This window comes from Poeciliopsis prolifica, unplaced genomic scaffold, assembly GCF_027474105.1.
Source record: "Poeciliopsis prolifica strain line A6 unplaced genomic scaffold, Auburn_PproV2 SCAFFOLD043, whole genome shotgun sequence".
Taxonomy (NCBI): Eukaryota; Metazoa; Chordata; class Actinopteri; order Cyprinodontiformes; family Poeciliidae; genus Poeciliopsis; species Poeciliopsis prolifica.
This window is the reverse complement of record NW_026562418.1, coordinates 2,657,996-2,679,742: the sequence shown is the minus strand read 5'-3', so window position 1 is coordinate 2,679,742 and position 21,747 is coordinate 2,657,996. Positions and strand designations below refer to the sequence as shown.

At 40.0% G+C, this 21,747-nt stretch overlaps 1 protein-coding gene across 3 annotated transcripts in view; it reads left to right on the top strand.

Moving 5' to 3' along the window:
- ctdp1 (CTD (carboxy-terminal domain, RNA polymerase II, polypeptide A) phosphatase, subunit 1) overlaps positions 1-13,232 on the top strand; it is a 58,476-nt gene extending 45,244 nt beyond the window's left edge. For 2 of the 3 annotated variants that reach the window (XM_055055891.1, XM_055055890.1), the window contains exon 13: positions 12,359-13,232. In XM_055055891.1, the coding sequence (XP_054911866.1) occupies positions 12,359-12,542 (184 nt within the window). In that variant the 3' untranslated portion in view covers positions 12,543-13,232. The remainder of the gene's footprint in view (positions 1-12,358) is intronic. The other variant, XM_055055892.1, reaches the window with a different exon arrangement.
- The last annotated feature ends 8,515 nt before the right edge of the window (positions 13,233-21,747 follow it).

Genomic DNA, 21,747 nt, shown 5'->3' with positions numbered 1-21,747 from the left:
AACAGTTTGGCCTAATTTGACTTTGGACAGGGAGGAAAAATAGTTCAGTGAATGTGAACGCTGGGTTTAAACTGTACATCGTCACCTTTGTGTTGATGTTTCGCAACACAAATTTCAAGGGGCATCAATACTTTTTTAAAGCCACTCTACTGCTCCAAAAATGTAATATTCAAGAGCAGTGAGCAAGAAAAGCTAATAATGTGATCGTCTCTTTTCTGCATTCTTAGATGCAGACTTTTCCCATATGTACTCAGCTGAATTGCTCACTTCTGAGAAGACAGTCAGGCAGAATGTGACCTCTTAAAAGCAATTTTTCAGGCAGAATTTTTCCTCTAAATGTATGCCTCATATCTTCAGAAAAAGGTCGATTCTAAAGGTAGCACTCTGCTGCATCTGTTTCATGAAATGAAAGGTGAAACATTGTACATTTTGATTAGGTTTGCCTGCATACTGCAGCAATATGTTCGTGTTTTTAAAGACCTTCTCCTTTATGATTTGTAAAAACTCCATCAGCCCATACACTATAATGCATACAAACTCATATGTGTGAACATTCACATTGAAAATTTAAATGCCATAAACACGAATCGTGAACGCAAAAATGGGCTGCAAGCAGGTTTTTTTATCCAACAGAAAACTTTACATAATTTTCCCTTTGGTATCCACAAATATGACAAACTTTTATCAGATAAAACTTCCTCCAATTCCGATGTTTGTTTTCACCATTGGCTCATTGTTGTTGTGAACCCATGAAATTTTATTTTTGGGTGCAATTCTGCCATGTTACAGGTCTTCAATTCTATTCGCATTGGTCTTAAAAAGACTTACATTTGAGCTGGTGCAACTTACAGGTATCAAGTACCATATACCTTTTATGTCTTTTCATAACTTTTTAACTTTTCACTTGCCTCTCTAAACCCCCTTAAAGTGCCTCTTCTGTCTGAATAACTGCTTGAATTTAATTATGATGACAAAATGAAAGATGGTGTACAAATGCATTACCATTGAGGGGACAGGATACAGCCGTTGTCCCGGTCCGTAATTGGATTCAGGTAAAAATGTTAGTGTTTCGCTGATGAACCATCAGAAAAAAAGCAGCAGACACGGTTTGGGACAGACAGAAAGCACTGCTTGTATTCTCCAAAGGCTCCCACTGAGACTCACAAACACGACGTGCTCCAGCAGCGCCTTCTGCTGAGATGTTGATTAAACATTGACATTTCGCTTCCGTTTAATCGGGATTTGCAGGAGGAGAAAGACGGATGTCCCGAGGGGCCGAGTAATTTCCCATAAACTACATCTCAATAACCTACTGAGCAAACCCCCGCCATTATGAGATTTATATTCCTGATTTCAGAAACGGTGGACAACGACGCTTTTTATGGCGGTGGACGCTCCAGTCCTAAAAACATTCCTCTTTTACATGTTTAGCGTTTCGTTTCAGATTTTTTTGCATTTTCCACATTACGATTTCTATTATGATACAGATTTAAAGGGTCCCGTTAGCGCTCCGCCCTTCTGGAGTCCTACTGACTCTTCGGTGTGTGTGCTGTTAGTGCAGCGGCGATGAGAAACGGCGCTGTGATCCTCATGTTCAGCTGGGTGAGAGGAGGCGGCAGGCCGCGAGGAATACGAGTGCTGACTCAGGCTTTTCACATATATGAGAAGAGGAAGACAGAGAGGGGGAAAAAAGAGAATATAATCTGACCCGGTTTCTTTATTAGTTGCTGATGGGGCAGGAAGTGTTTTTTTTTTGTTTGTTTGTTTGTTTGTGTGTTTTTGCTACAGAATGGTTTCACTACTCGACAAAGATCCGTTTCTAAGGTATCGGCTTGTGTTGCAATATCCATTGTTTATCATAACCCACACACACATTCATAAATCAGTTATTCATTGAATTTACAGAACAGGTGTATCGGTTTCAGTTTCTTTATTATGTATTTTACATAAGCTGTTTTAATTCTAACTGAACTGACTTAACAAATTTAAGTTGTTTTCACATGTTTGACCAACCTTGAAAAGCTATTGGTGTTTTTTTTCTTTTGCACTCATTTGGATCAACTTCACGATTAGATTGCACCTCTTAATATGCTATTTCTAATAATATAACTGTTTATGTCTAATGCTGAATGAAACCTGCAACCAAATTCTTGCAGTTTGTAGTTTTGTCTAAAATATATTTTTTGAATTATTGTTTTTGTTGTTTCTTTTATATATATATATATATATATATATATATATATATATATATATATATATATATATATTACACAAACTCGAGGTTTTCCCTTGGTTGTTTCCACATTTCTGTCCCAGGTCATATGTCCGCCCTACAACAAAACACAGATCAGGTAAGCAATTCTCTCAAATTGAGTCACAATGCTCTCCTTAGAATACTAATGTAACCTTTTGATGACATTCTACAAGAAAGTTAAAGAAAAGCGTATGCACGATTTGGGGGAAGGAAAAAAAAAACTTTTCTACAGAGCGATCAAAACACCCAACAGATCGGAGGAGTTCTGACGTCTTTTGAAAAAGTCTAGAGTTTTTGGAGCCGAGTTGTTGTCATTTTCAGCTTGAACTGAGAGCTGTAAAAGGTTCTGAAGGTTTGTTTGCATTCTTCGGTTATATTTAAAAAAAAAAAAACTCAACTCCTATATTGTGTGTGCAGTTATTCTGTGCTGTGTTTTTTTTTTGTCTTGATTTCATCCAGAAAGCTAGCATGATCTGCCTTAAAGGGGCAGTATTGAGTGTTCTTCTGGCACATGGTGCCATTTTATAGCACAATTAAGTAACTGTTAATTTCATTTATAACAAGTTATAACAAGGCTGTATATATATCAAATACTAAAAAAATTTTCACTTGGTAAATTAACGGTAAAATATCAAAGGTGAAGTTTTGCTCTGAAAGTCATCACAACATTGCTTTGCTATTAACCCTTGAACATTTCTATCAGTTTTTCACTGAACGAGATCATGCTGATAGTTTGCTAATTGCTGCTGGCTAGTCTGAAGGAGCCGAGTGGGAGAGCCTGCTCTGTGAGGCAGAAGCTTGGAAACTGCAGCTTAGAGGAGGAGCGTCGTCCTCGAAAGCGGAGCTGGATCCAACTAGACGTTTTATTCAGCTGAATGGTTGCCACGGGAGATTAATGGATTTCTCAGACATGCATGAAAGAATCAAAGCAACTCTCCTTGTATGTTTTTGATAAGGGAATAACATTATAACGTAACCAAAACCTCAAAAAAATGATTTCAGCCAACACTGCCCAGCTCTATTTGTCATAAAGTCATCTCCACTGGAGGAACATTGAGCTTTGAGAAAAGTCAGATATGTAAGCATAATAATGCTTACATAATGTTTCCTGCTTATACAGTTAAATGCTTTTAAAGACACCAAAGTGAAACACAGTCTCTGCTAAAAAAAACAACAACAAATATATAAAGAACAGCGGTGAACCCGAAGCTTCTATTTTTTTCCCCCACATATGTTTACCTGCTTTCCCCTATCCTGCCCAACTAGGGGCAGGATAATCCTTCTCGGGCTCCAGTGAAAAGATCTTTGCAGCCTTGTCAAAAGCTTTAGCAGCAGCAGTGCAGGCTGAGAGGAGGGGGGGAAAGTAATACTTCTGAAAAGATGCCTGGGGGCTTAAATCTGATTCCACTGCCTGTAGCTGTGCCAGAGAGAAAGCTGATGTGATGCAGACATCAGTGACTGGGGAGATATAAATGACAGTGAAATAAGTGTCAGTGAATTGCACAGTTGACTCCTGGAGTCATATCTCCGTCAGACTTGTTACATTTGGACATTACAGTCAGACTTCCTTTGGTTGGGTCGAGAGGCATTTTTCTGAGGGGGAATGCCAGTGGATTTCTTGAATGTCGTCACAAAGTGGAACTATGTTTCAGTCTGTCTGAGATGTGGGGTTTTTTTTGTGATAACTGGTTCATGAGCGAAATTGTCATCCATATCTACAGCAACGCACAACTTAATTTCTTTTTCTTTCTTTCCTGTTACTTGGAGCCCCAAAAAGACCTGCAAAATATCTAAGACCAAAAGGCCTTAGATAAGGCCAAAGATCAAAACAAATGATTTTTATTATGAAAAACATTCCACAAAAGGACAATCATTTCAAAATATTAAGGTTGTCTGAAATTGATTCTTCCGATGCATCTTCAGTGTATTACTTGGTAAGGTGTTCCATATTGAAAACACAGCCAAGTGCAAACTGAGCTGCTTTATTTTGAACTGTTTGTAGTTTCTGTGCCAGCGAACAATAATCTCAGACAAAGCAAGAGATTTAATTACATTCAAGCTATTCTGTGTCCAAACTTTCAAACATGTCTTTTATCACAGCCAAACTGCTACCCATTTGGCTCACCAATTTATCAATATGCTCCTTTCATAACAAATCACTTTGCAACACAACGCCCAGTAACTTAACTGGATTTTTACTCTGGGTTATTGATGAGATATTTAGACCCTATTATTATAGATCTTGTGTCTGCAGGCTGCCAAGTACTTCCCTGGCCAAAGGGAATACTTGGTCCATCCTCGACTTTCTTGGGGTCTTTCTTCAGGTGCTCTATACATCTCAAAGAAGTCCAACAACCTGAGAAAAGGATACATTCTCTGGCATAATAGAATCTCATAACTTTCTCGGGGTCTTTCTTCAGGTGCTCTATACATCTCAAAGAAGTCCAACAACCTGAGAAAAGGATACATTCTCTGGCATAATAGAATCTCGAGAGCTCCCTGCTCTCGATCCTTGTCAATAGAATATTGACCCATTGAGTCGGGGTGATAGTCTGATGGGTTCAAGTTGGTACATCAGTAAATCAAGAGCTTTACTTTTTGGGTTTAGCCCTTTTTCCTGTCATGATGGGATAGAGCGGTGCCTCCATAGGCCCAGATATCTCTCTCTCTACCATAAACGAGGCATAAAGATACTTGAACTCTTTTTACTTGAAGCGGAATCTAACCACCAACCCAGAGGGAGCTGTACAATTTTAAGAAAGTACCATTAATAATATTTCAACAAGTTTTTACCTTGAGCACAAAACTATAAATTCTCCACTTTTCATTTTCGGTATTAATTGATCAAGGTCACAAAGTGGAGAAAAACACAAGTCAGGGGAGCCGTGCTTTAAGAGAGCTTGACAGGCGTGTTTGAAAGCACACTTGGTACCAAGAAACTCGAGGCCAGAGGTAGTGAGGTTCCACTGATTACGTTCAATAAAAGTCTAGAAGCACGAAACCTATGTAGAAAAATAGCTGTGGTGATTAAAGTTGCATGAGATAGACTCCCCTGTTGCTTGTTTTTGAGCCACACCATGCAGCTGAAATAAAAAGAAGCTAGTACCACAAGTTTGACAAAACCAAAAAAAACATTGGGTTTTCTTATTAATGTTGCAAAACATGTACACAATTTGATGGGGTTTTTTTAGAATTTGCTTAGGCAAATTCAGAAACATCTGTTTGCTTGGCAAATAACATTTATTGTGATCTGTTGAAGTCGGTCATCCTTGCCTGAAAAAAATCCTCGTTTGAGCAACACCAGAGGGATGACAACACAAACCAAGAAGGAGAGGACGGGTTAGCTATAAACCTATTTTGTGTATAACTCCAAGTGAGAGAGTTAATTTAAACCTCAGATATGTTCTCACAGAGAGAGAAAGCAGTTTGTGGTTATTGTCTTCATCTCTGGTTTGCTGTTTGGAAGAAACCCGAATTCAAAATGAAAACTGGGTTCAATTTATTGTGACCAGAAGTTACAACCGTCAGAATCTCATGAATAAAAAAGATAGAAAAAACATCACACTTAAACATTTGTCAAAGCTTACGTCCCAATCTCAGTGCTGACATATAGCGTATCCTGTCTTAAAGGAACCTAAATTGACGTTTGTTGTACTGACCGAAAATGACTCACCTTGGGAACATTTCGTACTAACATGTATGAATTTGTACTTCCTCGTGGTCTTCTCGTACCAACCATTCCTCGATTCCTACCTCCATAGAGACCTTTACTGCCGTCCACATCACAGTTTAACCCCTCCGGGGACTTTCTCTACCAACCATGCCTCAATTCAAACTGCACTACTTTCTGTATTGACGACGCCTTAACGCAACCTCTCCTTCAGGACTCTTCATACCAACTTTACGTCAATTTGTAAACCCCTCAGGGACGAGTGTGTGAACCGAACATTTCTCAATTTATACCCAATTTGTTCCCCAATTTAAGGATGTTTGTACCCACCCTAAGTTAATTCTTATGCTCTTTGTGGATATTTCAAACCAACCGTTGCTTAATTCCGCCTCCCTTTGTGGACATTTTATACAGTTCTTGAGAACATTTCATACTAACTCTGCATAATTCATAGCCCACTTTGGGACATTTCCGGTGTGCCATGCTTCATTTCATACTAAAACCATACCAAAGATTAAATTGCAACCTCAAAGAGAAGCTTAAACGCTATTCACACATCCCATTTCAATAATGTGTTTTACCTGTTTGAACATTTTGATGACTTGTCTTCATAATTCATAAAAAGTATTCTTTTTTTTCTATGAGAATTGCAAACAATCGATAGCTACAGGAGTTCAAAATGATTTGTATATGGCTAGTAAACGAAGATCACAACTAATAAATGGAGCTGGCTTTTAAAAGACTTAAAACAGCTAGAGATGTCAGTCAGACTTTCCTGACATTTAATAATCATCTTAGCATAAAAAAGCAATTCGACTTCAAAAGGGAGATTCTTCCTCTAGATAAATCGAAACCTCAAGCCACCTCTTTCATACAGTTCTACCAATGCCAATAAAAACAGCTACAACATGCACTGAAAGGCAGATCTGCCATCCTGTTGTCTGAACTTTCCTGACACCCCTTGAGAAAGAGGAGAACTAACAGATTTCTGCTTTGTTGATTGACAACTGCCTCCAAGCATACTGAACTCCTCTACCAGGAGCTCCCTGCTCTCGATCCTTGTCACCATGTATATTTCACAAGTGGGTTGCTTAGAAGCTTGTGGTTTCAGAGATGACTCAGTCACTCTCTGAGTGCTTGTTGTTGGGCCATTATTCTACCAGTGGATTTCTCTTTTTATCGCACCACTGCCTTCATGCGCCATTGTTCGTCAATTAAACCTAAACAAAACTGATACGTTGCCTCTGAACTGAAAACATTGGTCTACCTCTGTAGACCCCAGTTCACAGCTGGCGAGGCAGACGTGAAATCTATTAGTGCCTCTGTAGTTAACATGGACGCAGCAGATGATGTGGGGATTAATGGAGGAAAGGGAAGCAAAACGACTGAGTACTATCCCTCCTGCCCTCGTTACACTCCTTCGGGGACTTGTTAACGTTGAAGGTCTGTTGTGTTGTGTGCCTCATGGTAGCTAAATGAAGGCTGAAGAATCCTTTGTAGCTCCCACAAACGGCCCGTTTGAGTGAAAGAAAAAAGCAAAAGCGACTGGAGTTCAAGGAAAGATGGTATCTTGATCTTCAGTTCTCCCTGTCTTTGTTCAAGTTTGTCGGAAGTCTTATCTAACTCTTTGCTTAAAGAAACCTGTCAAATGATTTCAGTCACAGATGTTGCATGAATATTAAAGTTAATTACTTTATCCTGCTTTTGCCATCATTCTCCTTTCCATCGTATTTTTTTTTTAAATTTCTTTGCCTCTTCTACCGCTTAGGGGCGTGTCTAGGATAACTGTATATAACTGTAGAACACAGTTATATAACTCTGTTATGTAACTCACGCTATGCTAACTCTGTTCAACTTATGAGCTTAAACTGGAAATTATTAAACCATTGCAGAGTAAAAATTACAAACCATTTTTAATTATCCCCCTTCTTTTTTATGCATAAACCTAGGTCCACATTTTCTTCTTCTTCTTTTCATTACTGTTGTTAAGCATCATATACCAGGTTTCTCCGCCCAGTGGTTGGGTGCTAGGGCAGTGTTAGGTCCACTCGGCTCGTTTGGTGGGGTAACGTTAAAGGAGACCACACAGGGATTTTCTGATTAAATGAAAATGTAATTGATTAAATTATACTAAAGAAATAAAACCTGAAAAGAAATGCCTGAAATGAGAACCCAAAATAGATTAATGCAAAACCCATAACTAACCAGAAATTAGCCAACGCAAAACGAACCGAACAAAACCCAACCATAAGACAGAAACCAAACCAAACGGGAGTTCTGAGGAGGGAGAGGGAAAAGCTTTAAAGCTGCATGCATGGCAGCTTTAAAGCAGCAGAGCACTAATACAGGCAAAACATAACATCTGCAGGAGGCCTGGCTCCAGACCCCTACAAGGAAAAAGGGCAGAGACCCCCTGCAGCCGTAATGGCAGTCATTCATCCAGCTGTGCGTCGTATATTTGAAAACATCACTTGATATTTATGTGTTATTGAAAGATTGGAAGATTAATACTTGAACAGCATCTATAAAGTCTTAAAAAATGCAAACATTTCAAAAATACTTAAATGAGTAAGCAATTCTTAGCCTAGTGGGGAACAAGTAAAACCCGCCTGGCTTACAATTCACCGGGGATAACCCTGATGTACATCAACTTGACAATGGAACTACAGATTGAAATCAGCCACTTGGTTATAATCTCAGGTATTTCCATATAAATGTTAATTAATTAACGAGCGACAACAAAAAGTTATTAGTGGCAGTTCATCCCTGTTTGGTATGATATGAACAAACTGACCGCTCTGTGGTGGCAGTGGTATGGCCACCCCTCATCTGTGCCACTTCCATAGATCAGAGCTGTGAAAACCATTTGAAGAGATTTTTACAAACAGATGCCTCGGTTGTCTTGGAACCAGATAAGAGGAAGATTAGTTCTTGCCCCCGGTCTATGAAGTCGTTCCCAGTCTAGGTCCCTCTCAACGCTCCCCATAGGCGACATTCCTGCTGTCTGAGTTTGGAGTAGATGCATTTGGGTTTTTTTCCTGTCCTATATCAGTCGCTGTGGGTCCCTCATGCAGCTCTAATGATGTGCTGAGGCTTGTGAAGCTGCAGGCTGTTTGTTTACCAGCAGACACTCTGTAGTGCGTTCTCCTGACACCCCTAATGCAATCAGACTCCCACAATATGTACACATAATGATATTGCCGAGTAATGACTTCAACATCTGTCCGAGGAGCAACGCGCCGCACCGAGTTACTTGTTGGACCCCCCCAGCCGTAAACTCTGACATATTTGTTCCATTCATAGGTCAGGGGTGTAAAAATGTCTTTACGTTGGACAATTTCTTTTCACACTTTCAAATTATGATCCAAATTATGGCATTAAAATCAAAACTCAGCTGACTTTTCTCCTTTTTTTTCTACATTTATATCAACATCCACATTAATTGGTTTTGTAAAGATGTGTGAAATCTCTTAAGTTGAATGTAATTATTTATGATTGACTTTTGAGGAGAAAAATAAATTTTCACATGGGAATGCAAACAACAAATTGGATTCGCATGATTTCTACGACGTGCCTTTTGAAAAAAATGTACATTTTGTGGTTGAAAATCCAAGATGGACTCAAGTGTTCAAGACGACTGGCTCGTCAAATCCAAAGAAATGTTTTTTTGTAGTGGAACCCGAATAAACATAAATGTGCAAATTCATGTTAAATTGAGTGTATTCTGCCTGGAAAAATGAAATGGTGTTTGTTGAATTCCAAAATGGCCGTTTGTCTTCAAGATGGCGGCCGTTACGATGCGGCTCATTTTAAATTAGCTTTTTAAAATTTGTAGTTTCCGCATTTAATTACTTTGGCAAATTATCTTCTTGTTATATTCCTGTCTTGTGAGTGAATGCATGCTTGTTTTTTTAACAGTGTCTTTTTTTCTTTTGCATTTGCCAATTGATTTTAGTGTATTTTTCAGAATATACTCAAATTGTTACATTTTTAAAAACAAATCGATAACTATAACCACACACACCAAGTACTCGGATCTCTTCAGTTAATTGCTGACAAGAGCTTTAAGAAGTTGGCGGCCTTTCACTCCACTGGTCAGCAGCATACGGGTCCAGTAATGAGGGAACTTAGGAGGTCGCATCCATAGACGAAACCGTCTGAACTCTTGCTAACTTTTCAAGATATAAAGCCTAATAATGAGCTACATTTCCATCACCAAGCACACCTCCTTCCACAGCTCTAATCATCACATTCCTCAGGCTGACGGAGCCTTTCTGGTTCGGCTCGCTGTCTAAAACTCTTGATTTTACACTTTTCCATCTAAACTCTCTGGAAAGAATGTTTTGAGTGTTGACTTTTTGTTTTTTGTGGCGTATACGTTACAAATCGTTTAAAACAAGATTTCTCTTTAAGTTTTCCTGCTAACGGAACTCGAGACTAAAAACCAGTTTGCCGTTTACTGGAAGTTTGTTCCAGATTTGAGGCGCATAGAAGCTAAAATTCAGTCCAACAAGAAAAGAAAAAGAAGTAGCAGCGTTCAGTAGGCATCTGCATCATGTAGACTCCCACCATATTGCCAAGGTGAACAGAGAGCGATGCCTTTAAGGACCAACTTCTTTAGAATGAAAGTAATAGTTTGGTAATATGCAACTCCCGATCTGGTTTAAATGCAACCATGTGAAAAAATAACTATGGTATTTCTTCTTTGTTTTGTTTTTTTACCAAAAAAAAAAATAAAAGTTTTGATGTACAGTTATTTAACTGTATAATAATTTACTGTTATTATACAGTTAGTGTAATAACTGTAAAATTTGAAACAGTTTTCAGAGTGACAATTTATAAGTTATAATTGCTGCTACTGACTCATCAGTGTGTGTCAGGAGCAGAAACTTGTTTCTGAAATATAACCACTAATTTAAAAGAGTCTCACCAAAACAGATGGGTTTATTACTCCCTCTGACTAAATGTCTTGTGTGAAACTTTGTATAAAAAAAACTTAAGATTGATTTCCCTCAGTATTATTTATTTTCACTTGGCAGCGAAAAACATTTAATGCAGCAAATTGTCAGATTAGCCCATCTCTTGCAGCTCACTCTGGGCATCTCATGTTTGTAAAATGACAAAAATTTGAATAATTTTGCAAATGGCAACATTCCACCTTTATTACAATGTAGTTTAACAGCTGAAATAGAGAGCAGGAATCACATAAAAGTAGATTGCATCTGAAACTTGGTTAGCAGTTGACATGAATGAACAAAGGGGGGGGGGGCGTTTCGTGTGTGTGTGTGTGTGTGTGTTGTGTGTGTGTGTGTGTGTGTGTGTATCAGTGGGGGGGTCGGATTAATAGCAGAGGGCAGAGATTGGATGTAATGATCCAAAGCTAAAAGCAGCAGGAGGGGACTCACCCCGAGACCCCCGCTGTCTCCACTATTAATATTTGCAAACAGAAGAAGAAGAATGGAGTTGTGCACTCAAGCAGCCTCTCCAACCGGCTCAGGTTATAAAAAATAAAATAAATGAAATTGTTTGGAAGTCGCAGACACTAGAAGCGCGACTGGGAAATGAAAACTCGTTAGCGTGAAGGATCAGCGCGGCTCTTCTGCTGAGCTTTTCCTCCCACGGCAACCTGTGGCCGGCGTGTCACCTGCCCTCTTCGCTCACATTAGTCGACATCTGACCTTTAACAAGCAGAGGGCCGGAGCCTCGCCGCCGCCGCCGGACGTTAGCGAGGCCTAATGAGAGACAGCGGGATGAGGGGGGGGTGGGCTCTGTGTCGGACCTCCACAATAACCACGCAGACCCTCATTAGCATGACGCTAACGAGGCGCTCGGCAGAGGATGTCACGGAGGAAGCTGGAGTGGAGCGAGAGACGGCATGTTCACTCACAGAGCACATCAGAGGATTCGCCAACCACCTACAAATCTGTTTTCCTTTTTTTGTTGTTGTTTTGTTGCGTTTCCTCTTCCAGCTTCATCATTATCCATAAGTGGCTGGTTTGCAGCAACGCAGATGGCATTGCTTGTTTTTGTTGTACAATATGTTCGCCGTATGTACGTTTTTAATTGATGTACATATTTTGGACAGCTTTGCTACATTGGGCGTATCCCATGCCCACTAAAAGCATCTTGTAGACACGGTTTTGTTTACAGGGTTTCTCGCCTGTAAACATGTGGAAGTTTCATTCCAGACTTTCAGTGTCTGAATGCCCAGATATTGTAACTGCAACTCAAATCTCGCCTCTGTAGAAACTGGTTGTATTTGATGAATTAGCACTTTGTGGTTAAAGCTCCAGTTTCTGGACTTAACATTTTCCATTGTGCTGTCTATCCAGCTTAAGCTGCCGGATTTTATTGTGAACTGTTAATTTAGTCTCAATTAATAGTCTTCCAGGTTATCTGAAAGCTTTTTTTCTTTTCATTTTTTTTATGTCCAGGGGTCAAAAACGGAAGCACGATGACGCCGGAGAGGAGGACGACGCCGGCGCGAAGAGCAAGCAGGGACGGCGGGACTCCTCCGACGAGTCGTCTAAAGACTCCAACGAGGAAGAGGAGGGCAGCAGCTCAGAGGCAGACGAGATGGCCGCCGCCCTGGAGGCGGAGCTGAACGACTTTATGTGATGAGGGGGAAAAAAAACACAAAAAAAACGACTGAATGCCAGCCCTTACCGATGACACACACGGTACCCCTCCCCCTCCGTAACCCGGAGTCGCTGTGGTTATGACTTGGGGAGAGATGAACGTGTGTCGTAATAAAAACCTGAATGTCCTGAACAGAACCAGCGCCTTTCTGCGGAAATGAAGGCTTGGACTTCTGTAGCACTGCTATATATAAATATATATATAAATATAGATATAAATATAAATCGCCTTTTTGTGGCATGAATCCTTTGACGTTAACATTTTATTGTGAGGTAAGCTCTAGGACTTATGAAATTTGATACTTTTGTTGTTTTTCTATTTGGACTTTTTATATTGTTGAAATGATGAATAAAAAAAAAACATAAGTGTATATTTTGCTGATGGTTCTTGCCAAAGAGTTTTGAAATAGGTTTGCCAAGTTGTGCAGCTAAAAACAATTTTTAATCTCAACTTCCACTTTTTAATATTTTTTATTTTTTTTGTTATAATTATTCTTTGATGTCAGCAGGTTTTTGGGGGTCAAATAGTTTCTCCAGACATTTGAATGTGTTTCTCCCATTAGTTTTTTTTTTTGTTTGTTTGTTATTTGTACATTTTGTAAACATTTTGTGTGCTAACAGAAAATCTTTTGTTGACGACGAATAAAAGATAACATCCCAGTAACAGGAAGCGGAACCGACTCTGCCAGTGTTGACTTCCTGTTAGCGGGAATCGGAGCACGGGGGGAAAAAAACAGATTTTAGGGGGGCAGGCATTTTGAGTTAATACAGGGTTTGTAGAATTGCCATCCGTCATGTTAGTTGTTGAATTTTGTTTTGCCTGTTTTCACATTCCTGAACTGTTCTTTAGATTAGTGCAACTTGAAACAATGTTACAAACCAACTTGCCAATTTCTCTTATCTGGAAGTGATAAAAATCAAGACACAGACATTTTTCACAAGTCATTTCTTTGTTTCTTAGCTACAAATGCACAAATTCTGGACAATACCAATCTCCATTTTGACAATTTTTTTATTTTTGCTCAGATCTGCACCACACAGAAGATAAAAATGCGCCACATCAAACTGATGATTACCTGGGTTAATTTTTTTTATCAAATAAAAAGAAAGATGTTGGTTGATGCAGTTCTAAATCAAAACTGGTGGGAATCTTAAGTTTTGACAAGTGCAGGGAAAGAATGTTTTTCGGATCAATCAGAGCTGATCAAAGGGCTTATTGGCTGATTCCAATCTGCCAAAATGTCTTTCATTGTGTTTTTAAATTTGCAGACTTCATCTCAAGAGTAAAACTGTTCTGTGGCCTTCAGATTTCAGAGCAGCTTAATATTTTATATCCCACTATTATATATATATATATATATATATATATATATATATATATATATATATGATTACTTTCTTAGCTAGAGATGTCAGAAAGTGTCAGTTTGAAGTAAAATTGTTAAATTTCATTTTAGCCGACTTGTAGCGAACGACGATCGAAGCAGACCTTGAACAGTTTTTTTGATTCACAGTAGAGATGCAACGATGTGAAAATCTAGGCCAGTATTGACATCCGATATTAATATTACTGTTTTGGTCAAATTTGCCAATATTTCTATTTTTCTCTACTGTCTTGATGACCCCAAAAAAAATATTTCTAGACATAAAATCACAAATATTTATTATTATAGCTTTTTTTTTCCAACATTTTGATGTTTTGAAGACTTTTTTTTATTTCAATGTTTTATTACTATTACTATCATTTTGAGTGAAAATAGATTTTATTTTACTGAAATTTTAGGAAGGAATATGGAAATAAATATCAGTTGTTAATATCGGCACAGTTATATTTATTGGCCCGATACCAATATGTTGGCTGCCAGCCGATACCAGTGCCGATATGCCGGGCGTCCCTAATTCAGAGTTGCCAGCTGTGAATTCTCTTTCTGCATATAAAACGACTTTATACATTTAATTCTAAATAATAGAGTTGCTGCCTAAAGGGTTTTCTTCCACCAATGTTCGCCAGAACAAGTCTGGCCCTCTTTCATGCTAAGCTAACTAGCTAGCTGCTAGGCTCGGGATGAGCGCAGCATTTCTCGGGGTGAAATCATGCAAGAAAAAATAAATGAAATAGAAACTGTCTACAGACGATTAACGGAGAGCTGGAGTAGTTCGCCTGAAACGTCCTTGCGCCACTTCCTGTCCACAACGAGCCTCAGATATGAAACCAGAGACTCTCCAGTCTCCCTCCTGACTGCTTGGATCATGTTTTACTCTCCATTTGTGTTGTGTTCGTAATATCTGGGAGAGGGGGAAACAAAAAACTAACCTCAGAGTTCTTGGCGGAAAACTTGAATCAGCATCGCCCCGATATTTCTGCAGAAAACTTTTTTTTTTTGTTTGTTTGTTGTTTTTTTTTGCTTATCAAATGTAATCTTTCAGTTTTGCTCTTTAAGCTCCCAGGACCGAACAAGAGGATTTCACCAGCACTTCTTCACCTCTTGCAACGCCACGATCATTTCATCTGGGACTCAAAGCGCTAACAGCGGCTAACGTTCACCCCTGGCTCCCTGTGCTCTTTCTGAAACCCAGAGCTCTGCTGCTCCTTTTTCACTCTCGTCTTGAACTCGGCGTCTTTTCCTGTTGGCGCTGCGGAGCTGAATCACTGTAATTATTGTCTGAAGGCTGACGTCTCAGCGTGATTTGTGTTCAGTGACTGTTTTGCCATCAGATTCTCTCTCTTGTTTTATTTTTTCCCCTCCCCTGCTGACTCCCACACGTTCTCCTTTCATTTCCTCTCCCACTGTGTTTCTCCGCTTGTGGTTTTCATCAATAGGTTTTCACCACGTCAGACAGATATCACGTAAAGACACTTGCAAAGTCTATTTCCTACTTGAAAGAGATACTTTTGTTCAATAAAGATGTTTCTGAAGGAATGCGTTTGCCTTCGCTCCAGACTGACTCGCACAGACTTCAGTGTATTTTCAGGATCAGCATCCGCTTCATTCTGAGCTCCAACAAGGAATTTAGTTTTCAAGCGTCCTCTGTAAAACTGCTAAATCTTATCAAGCAATTTTATTTATTTATTTTTTATTTTTGTGGAGTTTCTTGTGCAAATGTTTTAGTACACAGTATACATTCTCAGCCAGATATAGGAGCTTGTTTTAAGTCGGTAATTTGTCATTATTTATGGACAAAGTACCAGCTCCTTTGGTAGATTATTTCACTTATGGAGTAAAGCGTCTTCTAAAAATGAAGGAAAAAATGTGACTGTGCACATTCGCTTTTGTTTCACGGGGAAGTAGTTGACTATTTTGGCTGTGAAGTGTCCATTGTGTCCATCAGAGAGACAGAGACACTGTCTCTGAAGCGCCGAGCCAAAGGCAAGGATTCAAACTGTCTGTGTCCAGGATGTGTGGGATCTGCCGAATGTGTCGTAGCATCTCCGTCTCCTGACCGTGGACCCGGTTCAAGGTTTAATTGGGGTTTCATGTTACAAACCAACACAAAGTGCTGCCTGAAAAGTTTTGGTGTGCATTTTTAATTGGACACTTATAAATAAAGCAGACTGGGACCGATTTCCATCACGACGATCAAAGTGCACTGCATCAGAGGAGTGTAAAGCAGGTGTTGGGTCATTAGTTGCTCCACCATCAGCTCGTTTCAGTACAATATTCCAATTGGGAAAGAGTTTGGTACGGCTACAAAACCTACAAACTCATTCTGACAAAAGAGCTTTCAGCTTCAGGCGGTAAAATCCCGATGTGTACAATTTTAACTGAGCAGGTGAAATCTCCCCCAGGAAGTTGCTGCGGCAACGAAGGCACAAGTTGAATGAAAGCCAGTGAATTATGTATTGTGTGAGGAGATTGGAAACGCGCAATTTCACGCCTTGAGGAATCGTAACGTTTCAAAATGATTTCAAGACATTCAAATATTCACAACACGCTTTTGGAGAAATGTGAAAACAAACTTAATCTGGCATAAGAAAAATAACTGGATTGGACATTTTGCCTCAAAAGACAGGAAGTGAAGTCATGGCTAATGGATGTCATGAGTTTTCTCGACGGGTCTCGGTGTTAAGGGGTCAGGCATTGAAATGACACATTATTGGATGAAATGCATAAGGAGTCTAAAACGCAAAGAGGTTAATTTAGGTTCACATCTAAAATGTAATATTTATATATGAGAAGTAAACAGTACAGGGTCACATTGTAATAGTAACAATAATAATAATAAAGGAAAGAGGCTCAGGGAAAATGTAGAAGCAGCAAAATAAAAAATCTTTCTCTGCGGAAAATTCTTTATTTATCATCACTGACAAACATAAGAAGTTTCAATCAGAAATTACCAAAAAGTTGAGATTTCTATATTAAAATATGGGCAAGAAGGAAGCTAATCGATAAGCCAGATTACTAATATTCACGCTTGACTGGCTTCACCAGCTTCACATTTTCTCCTTGAGAGTTTTATTGATCTTCTTGTAAACCATGACTGAAGAAACAATACGGCGCCGCCGTCTGGGGGGACATTTGTCTGGATCAGAGTCACAAACAAACAAAGCGGCCTGCCTGGTCGGTCCTGCGCCGAACCGAAGGAGACCTCCAGGCGCAACGCCTCAGATTCGTCTCCCAACGCAACCGAGCCGTTCAAACATTCATGTTCATCAAGACAGCGGTGCGCTTCGATGTGTTAAAGAACCAGAGGGAATTGTCAGCAACTGTTTTGCTTTGCAGTTCTTTTTGTTGCCATGGTTTGTTCTTTGTTTCAGGCGGGGCGAGGAAACTGACTTGTTGTTTCTGAAATGCCCCGGCGGCTCTCAGCGGGGCACGGCTCTTTTCTGGGCCAAGGTTCTGCTGCGCTCTCTCAAGTTTCCCAACGTCGGCTGCAAAATGCTGATCTGGACAAGCTTTTGGGGTGAATTCCTTCTGAATCTGTGTGTCTTCATGACGCAGTTCGTCTTCAAAAGGTGCTTTCAACAAGCACTCGCTCCAGAAGCATCTTTTCTACTCTATAAATCGGGTTTATGAGAGATTACCAGAGTTTAGTAATAAACCGCTTACAGAGCAAAAACATCCACATCAGCTCGACTGTTTGTCCTCAGATGATCCAGTTATTTCTTTCACTCAGAGTCCTTGACAGTGTGAGGAGGAGGATTCTGAGTAAATGTGTTTCTAAAGGTGCAGTTTGCATGAAACTCGGCGTGATCTCCCAGGATCTCGTTGTCGAGCGGATATGAGACTTGCCCCGCGTCGTCTCAGCCGTCCACACAATGTGTCCCTGTGACCTTCGGGTCCAAAAACTTTCATTACAGGCGTCAGCAGTCTTCTGGGCGACATCCACCACCAATAAAGCAGAAGTCTGCATCCATTTCTCTCTCACATAAAGCTGCAACCCAAAGACTCACAATGAGGACAACAGAACTTAGATTTCCATAAGAACTTTTGATTTTTACGGTTACTAGTTTACCATTCTTCCCATGACAACACGCGCATTATTACTTGATTATTTAGCTTGTACTTAATGAGATAATTATTTCGGAGGGAGTTTAGAAAACTTGAATCGTGATTTCAGACCGCAGCTGGGGCGCCGACCTTGATTACGGGGCTAATTGTGTTATTTGCATCATTACCATTAGTGGATTTTAAGCGCTATTCATTGCTCTCTTGCAGTGAGGATTCGTTCTTTTCTTCTACGTTAATGGAAACTTGTATTTCTCGGGTCCCTCGGACGCGGGCCCCGCGTCGCTTTGATTTACAGAGCTAATAAAAACGCGGCGGCCCCCGGGGCTTCAGAGGGAGCCACGCGGAGGCCACCCTGCCTGCGTCGCCGCCAAATATAGAAAGCCACGGAGGCTGGGATTAATGAAGGTGGAAGTGTGTTTATCGGAGTTTGAAGCAGATCTTCACAAGGTTATGATTGCTTCATCAATTCAAGTCATGCCCGGTGCTTTAAACCCGGCCGCTCCGGTGCCGGCAGGGGTCATCGGTTTGCTGGGAAAGAGCATCTTTACGTCCAGTTAAAGACGTAACTAGGATCGTGCTCTGTGTGGATTCTGAAGAGGAAGTCACTGAAGAGGCCAAGGTCATTTTTTAAAATCTTGTTTATAGTTCAAATCTCTTTGTACATTTAAAACAAGATATTGGACCTTGTTTTCAGTAAAAAATAAAAATAAAAATTCATTAATCATTTTAAAAAGTACAAGATGCACTTATTCCAAGACATTTTCTTGTTATGTCAGTGGAACTTTTTTTTATCATTAATATTAAAACAAGCTCCTATTAACTCACCTAGAAGTCATTTTGGTAGGTGAACCAGGATGTTTGCAGTCGAAGCTACTTTGTCAGATTTTGTGTTTTTTGTGGTGTAGGAATGTGCAGGAACGTCCTGCTCTGTGATTGGACACTTCTTCATGAGAAGTTATTTATTGTTTAATCACAGATCCTGCTTTACGCTTCTCTTCTCTTTCTGCCGTCTTCCTTCGCGTTTTGTTGCTCTGTGTTTTATTTGGGGCTTCCTGGTCATTCATTTGTGCAGCCTTTTGAATCTTTTCCTTTCTTCCCTTCAGCTTCACTCTGATGTGGTAATTTCATGTTGCTCTGTCACACAACATCCTCTGATGTACGATGAAGTTTATGGAAAAGCAGAAGAGGGGTTTTGGATACTTTTGTTGACCCGTCAGAATTTCTGGTGTGGCGGTGGAGCGGTTAAGCACAACCCACATAAGCAGCCATGGATGCTGCTGTTGTTAGGTTTGACTCCTGGCCTGATGACCTTTGCCGCATGTCTTCCCTCTCTCTCTTTACCTTCTTTCCCATCTTAGCACTTTCAAATAAAGGCCACTGGAGCCATAAGAGGATTTCTAAATGATCTTGTTGGACTTATTGCAGCTTAGTGCCACTGCTAAGTAGCGAAAGAATCAGTGCAGACAGAAGGAATGCAGGTGGGTGTCACAGCCAGCAGACCCTCTCCTGCCCTCCAGAATATCACTGTTTGACAAGACACGTCCCCTGACAACCACAGCCCACTCCCATCATGGGTATCATGGGAATGTCTCCTGCTGCTGGTGACAGGAGTAACAAAATGTGGCAGGAAGTGCCATCCCATGAATCTGTCCGGCACGCTGCTGCCGCTGCTGCTTGTGTGTGGCAGCGAGGAGCCGACTGAGAACAGATGTTCTGGCAGCTCTGAAGTGTGAAACAAACCCCCCCCAAAAAACTTTTCCTTCCAAGTGAATCCAAACTTTTTCCGCTTTCAAAACACAAATCTCATATTGAAACAGTTACAGTTTAAGTAACAACAAGCAAAGGTGACAACATGTAAAAAAAAAAAAAGCATATATACATATATGTCTATCTATATTAATTAATTAATTATAATAAATATTACATGTTTATTTTATTTTTTATAGCTGTGAGATAAAAGCTGTGTGATGATGCTTGTTTGTTTTGTGTGTCTCCATGTTGACCTGAGAAGGCGATGACCTGACAAGTTTTCACCCCCGTTTCTCCGCAATGTTATTATTTTTCCTGTAAATATCCCGTACTGTGACCCACCTCTAGCCCAATGACAGATGGAGATATGGACCAGCCTAGAGATTTGTGTATGCCCAGGTCTGTTTGTGAGGAAAATTCACTGGATGTTTGCAGCCCTGTTTACTTATGAGTAAAAAGACAGAAGAAAGTAGCACTCATGGTTGTTAAACCATGAGTGCTTTGTGTTGTACCTAACGTTTTCCTATTTAGGAAGATCTCAATTAGTCAATGAAGCAGCAACACAAAGATCTGTATCTGGATCAACCGCCAGCAGAGATGATATTTCTCAGTATCGTGTCCTGGATGACATCATCAGTCAGTGGAGAACATCCTCCGTAAATCTGTACGGTCAGAACAGAGAAGGTAATGTTGAGGGGGGCAAAAAAAAAAAAAAATCAGATGCATCTTTGCTGCTAAATGATGCTGCTTTCAGCTAATCGCTCAGCTCAAACTCTCTGCGCCTGAGAGGCAAAGCAAAGTGGAGACAGCTGTGGCCGGTACTGCTGCCGAGAGAAACACACACCAACAACCACAGGTAGAAAACAAGCTCATGGCCTGTACCAGCGCTGAGGCTGCAGAAATAAAAAGTCAACCTAAACCGGCATTAGAAATTGTCCGATCATCAGAAATTTTACGCATTTTATGGCACCAAACCCAAACCCAAACCCAAACCCAAACCCTAACCCTAACAGTTTGACCTGAAATTAGAATGTTTTGACCTGAAATTAGAATGTTGATTTTTGCAGCTTTAAATTGTTTGAATATTAATGCTGACAGCAACCATGAAATGTGCTGCTGTAGACTTTCGGTGTTCTCTCTGCCGTTACATTTGCTGCCGATCAGGACTTCTTGCTCCTACCTGCTGTGACGGCCGAGTGACATTTAAGATTTCAAATAAAAAGCTGGTAAAAAAACAAAAACCCAACAAAACAACAAAAAGAACAAGGGAAGCGATTAAAATGAAACGCATTGATGCAACCGCCTCAGCTCTAAAGTGCTTTTTCTTGTTCTGCTGATTTGACCATTAGGCCTCATTAGCTCAGAACGATGACAGGATGTCGGCGAGGTGGACGTCTGAGGGGCCGATCGGCCCACATTACGTGGAATGTGGGCTGGAAGACGACTGAAAATGAGCTCCGCTGAGAGTTTTCTAAAAGAAAACATGTCAGAACAAAACAGTTTTATTATGTCTGAAATATTATATCTGCATGACTGCGGGAGTGTTTGTTTCCTGCTGTGCTGCATTGTCCCGATCTGACTCAATCAGTTGCTGATTGAGTCAGAGAAACTAAGCACAGTGAGGTTTTCAAATGATTTTGTTCACACAAAAATATTTTAAGTAGACAAGAATATAAATGTACAATTCTGGTACTTTAAAAGATAAACTAAAAGAATAAGATCGCATTTCTTAATCCTTTTTTCACATTGTAAAGCAAACTAATTTGGAATATTGTGGAAAAGTTCATTTTCCCATATTTTCACACCATTCAGTTTCTTATGACGTGCTTCTAATGAAAACAAGACTTTTCAATTCTTAGAAGATTAAAACATCACATTAGAGTCACAATGGTAAAATTAGACGGAAATGTTGGCTTAATGAAAAGTATCACTTCCACCTCTTCTTCTTTTATGGCAATTAAGAGTTCGTCGCACTGCTGATGTGAA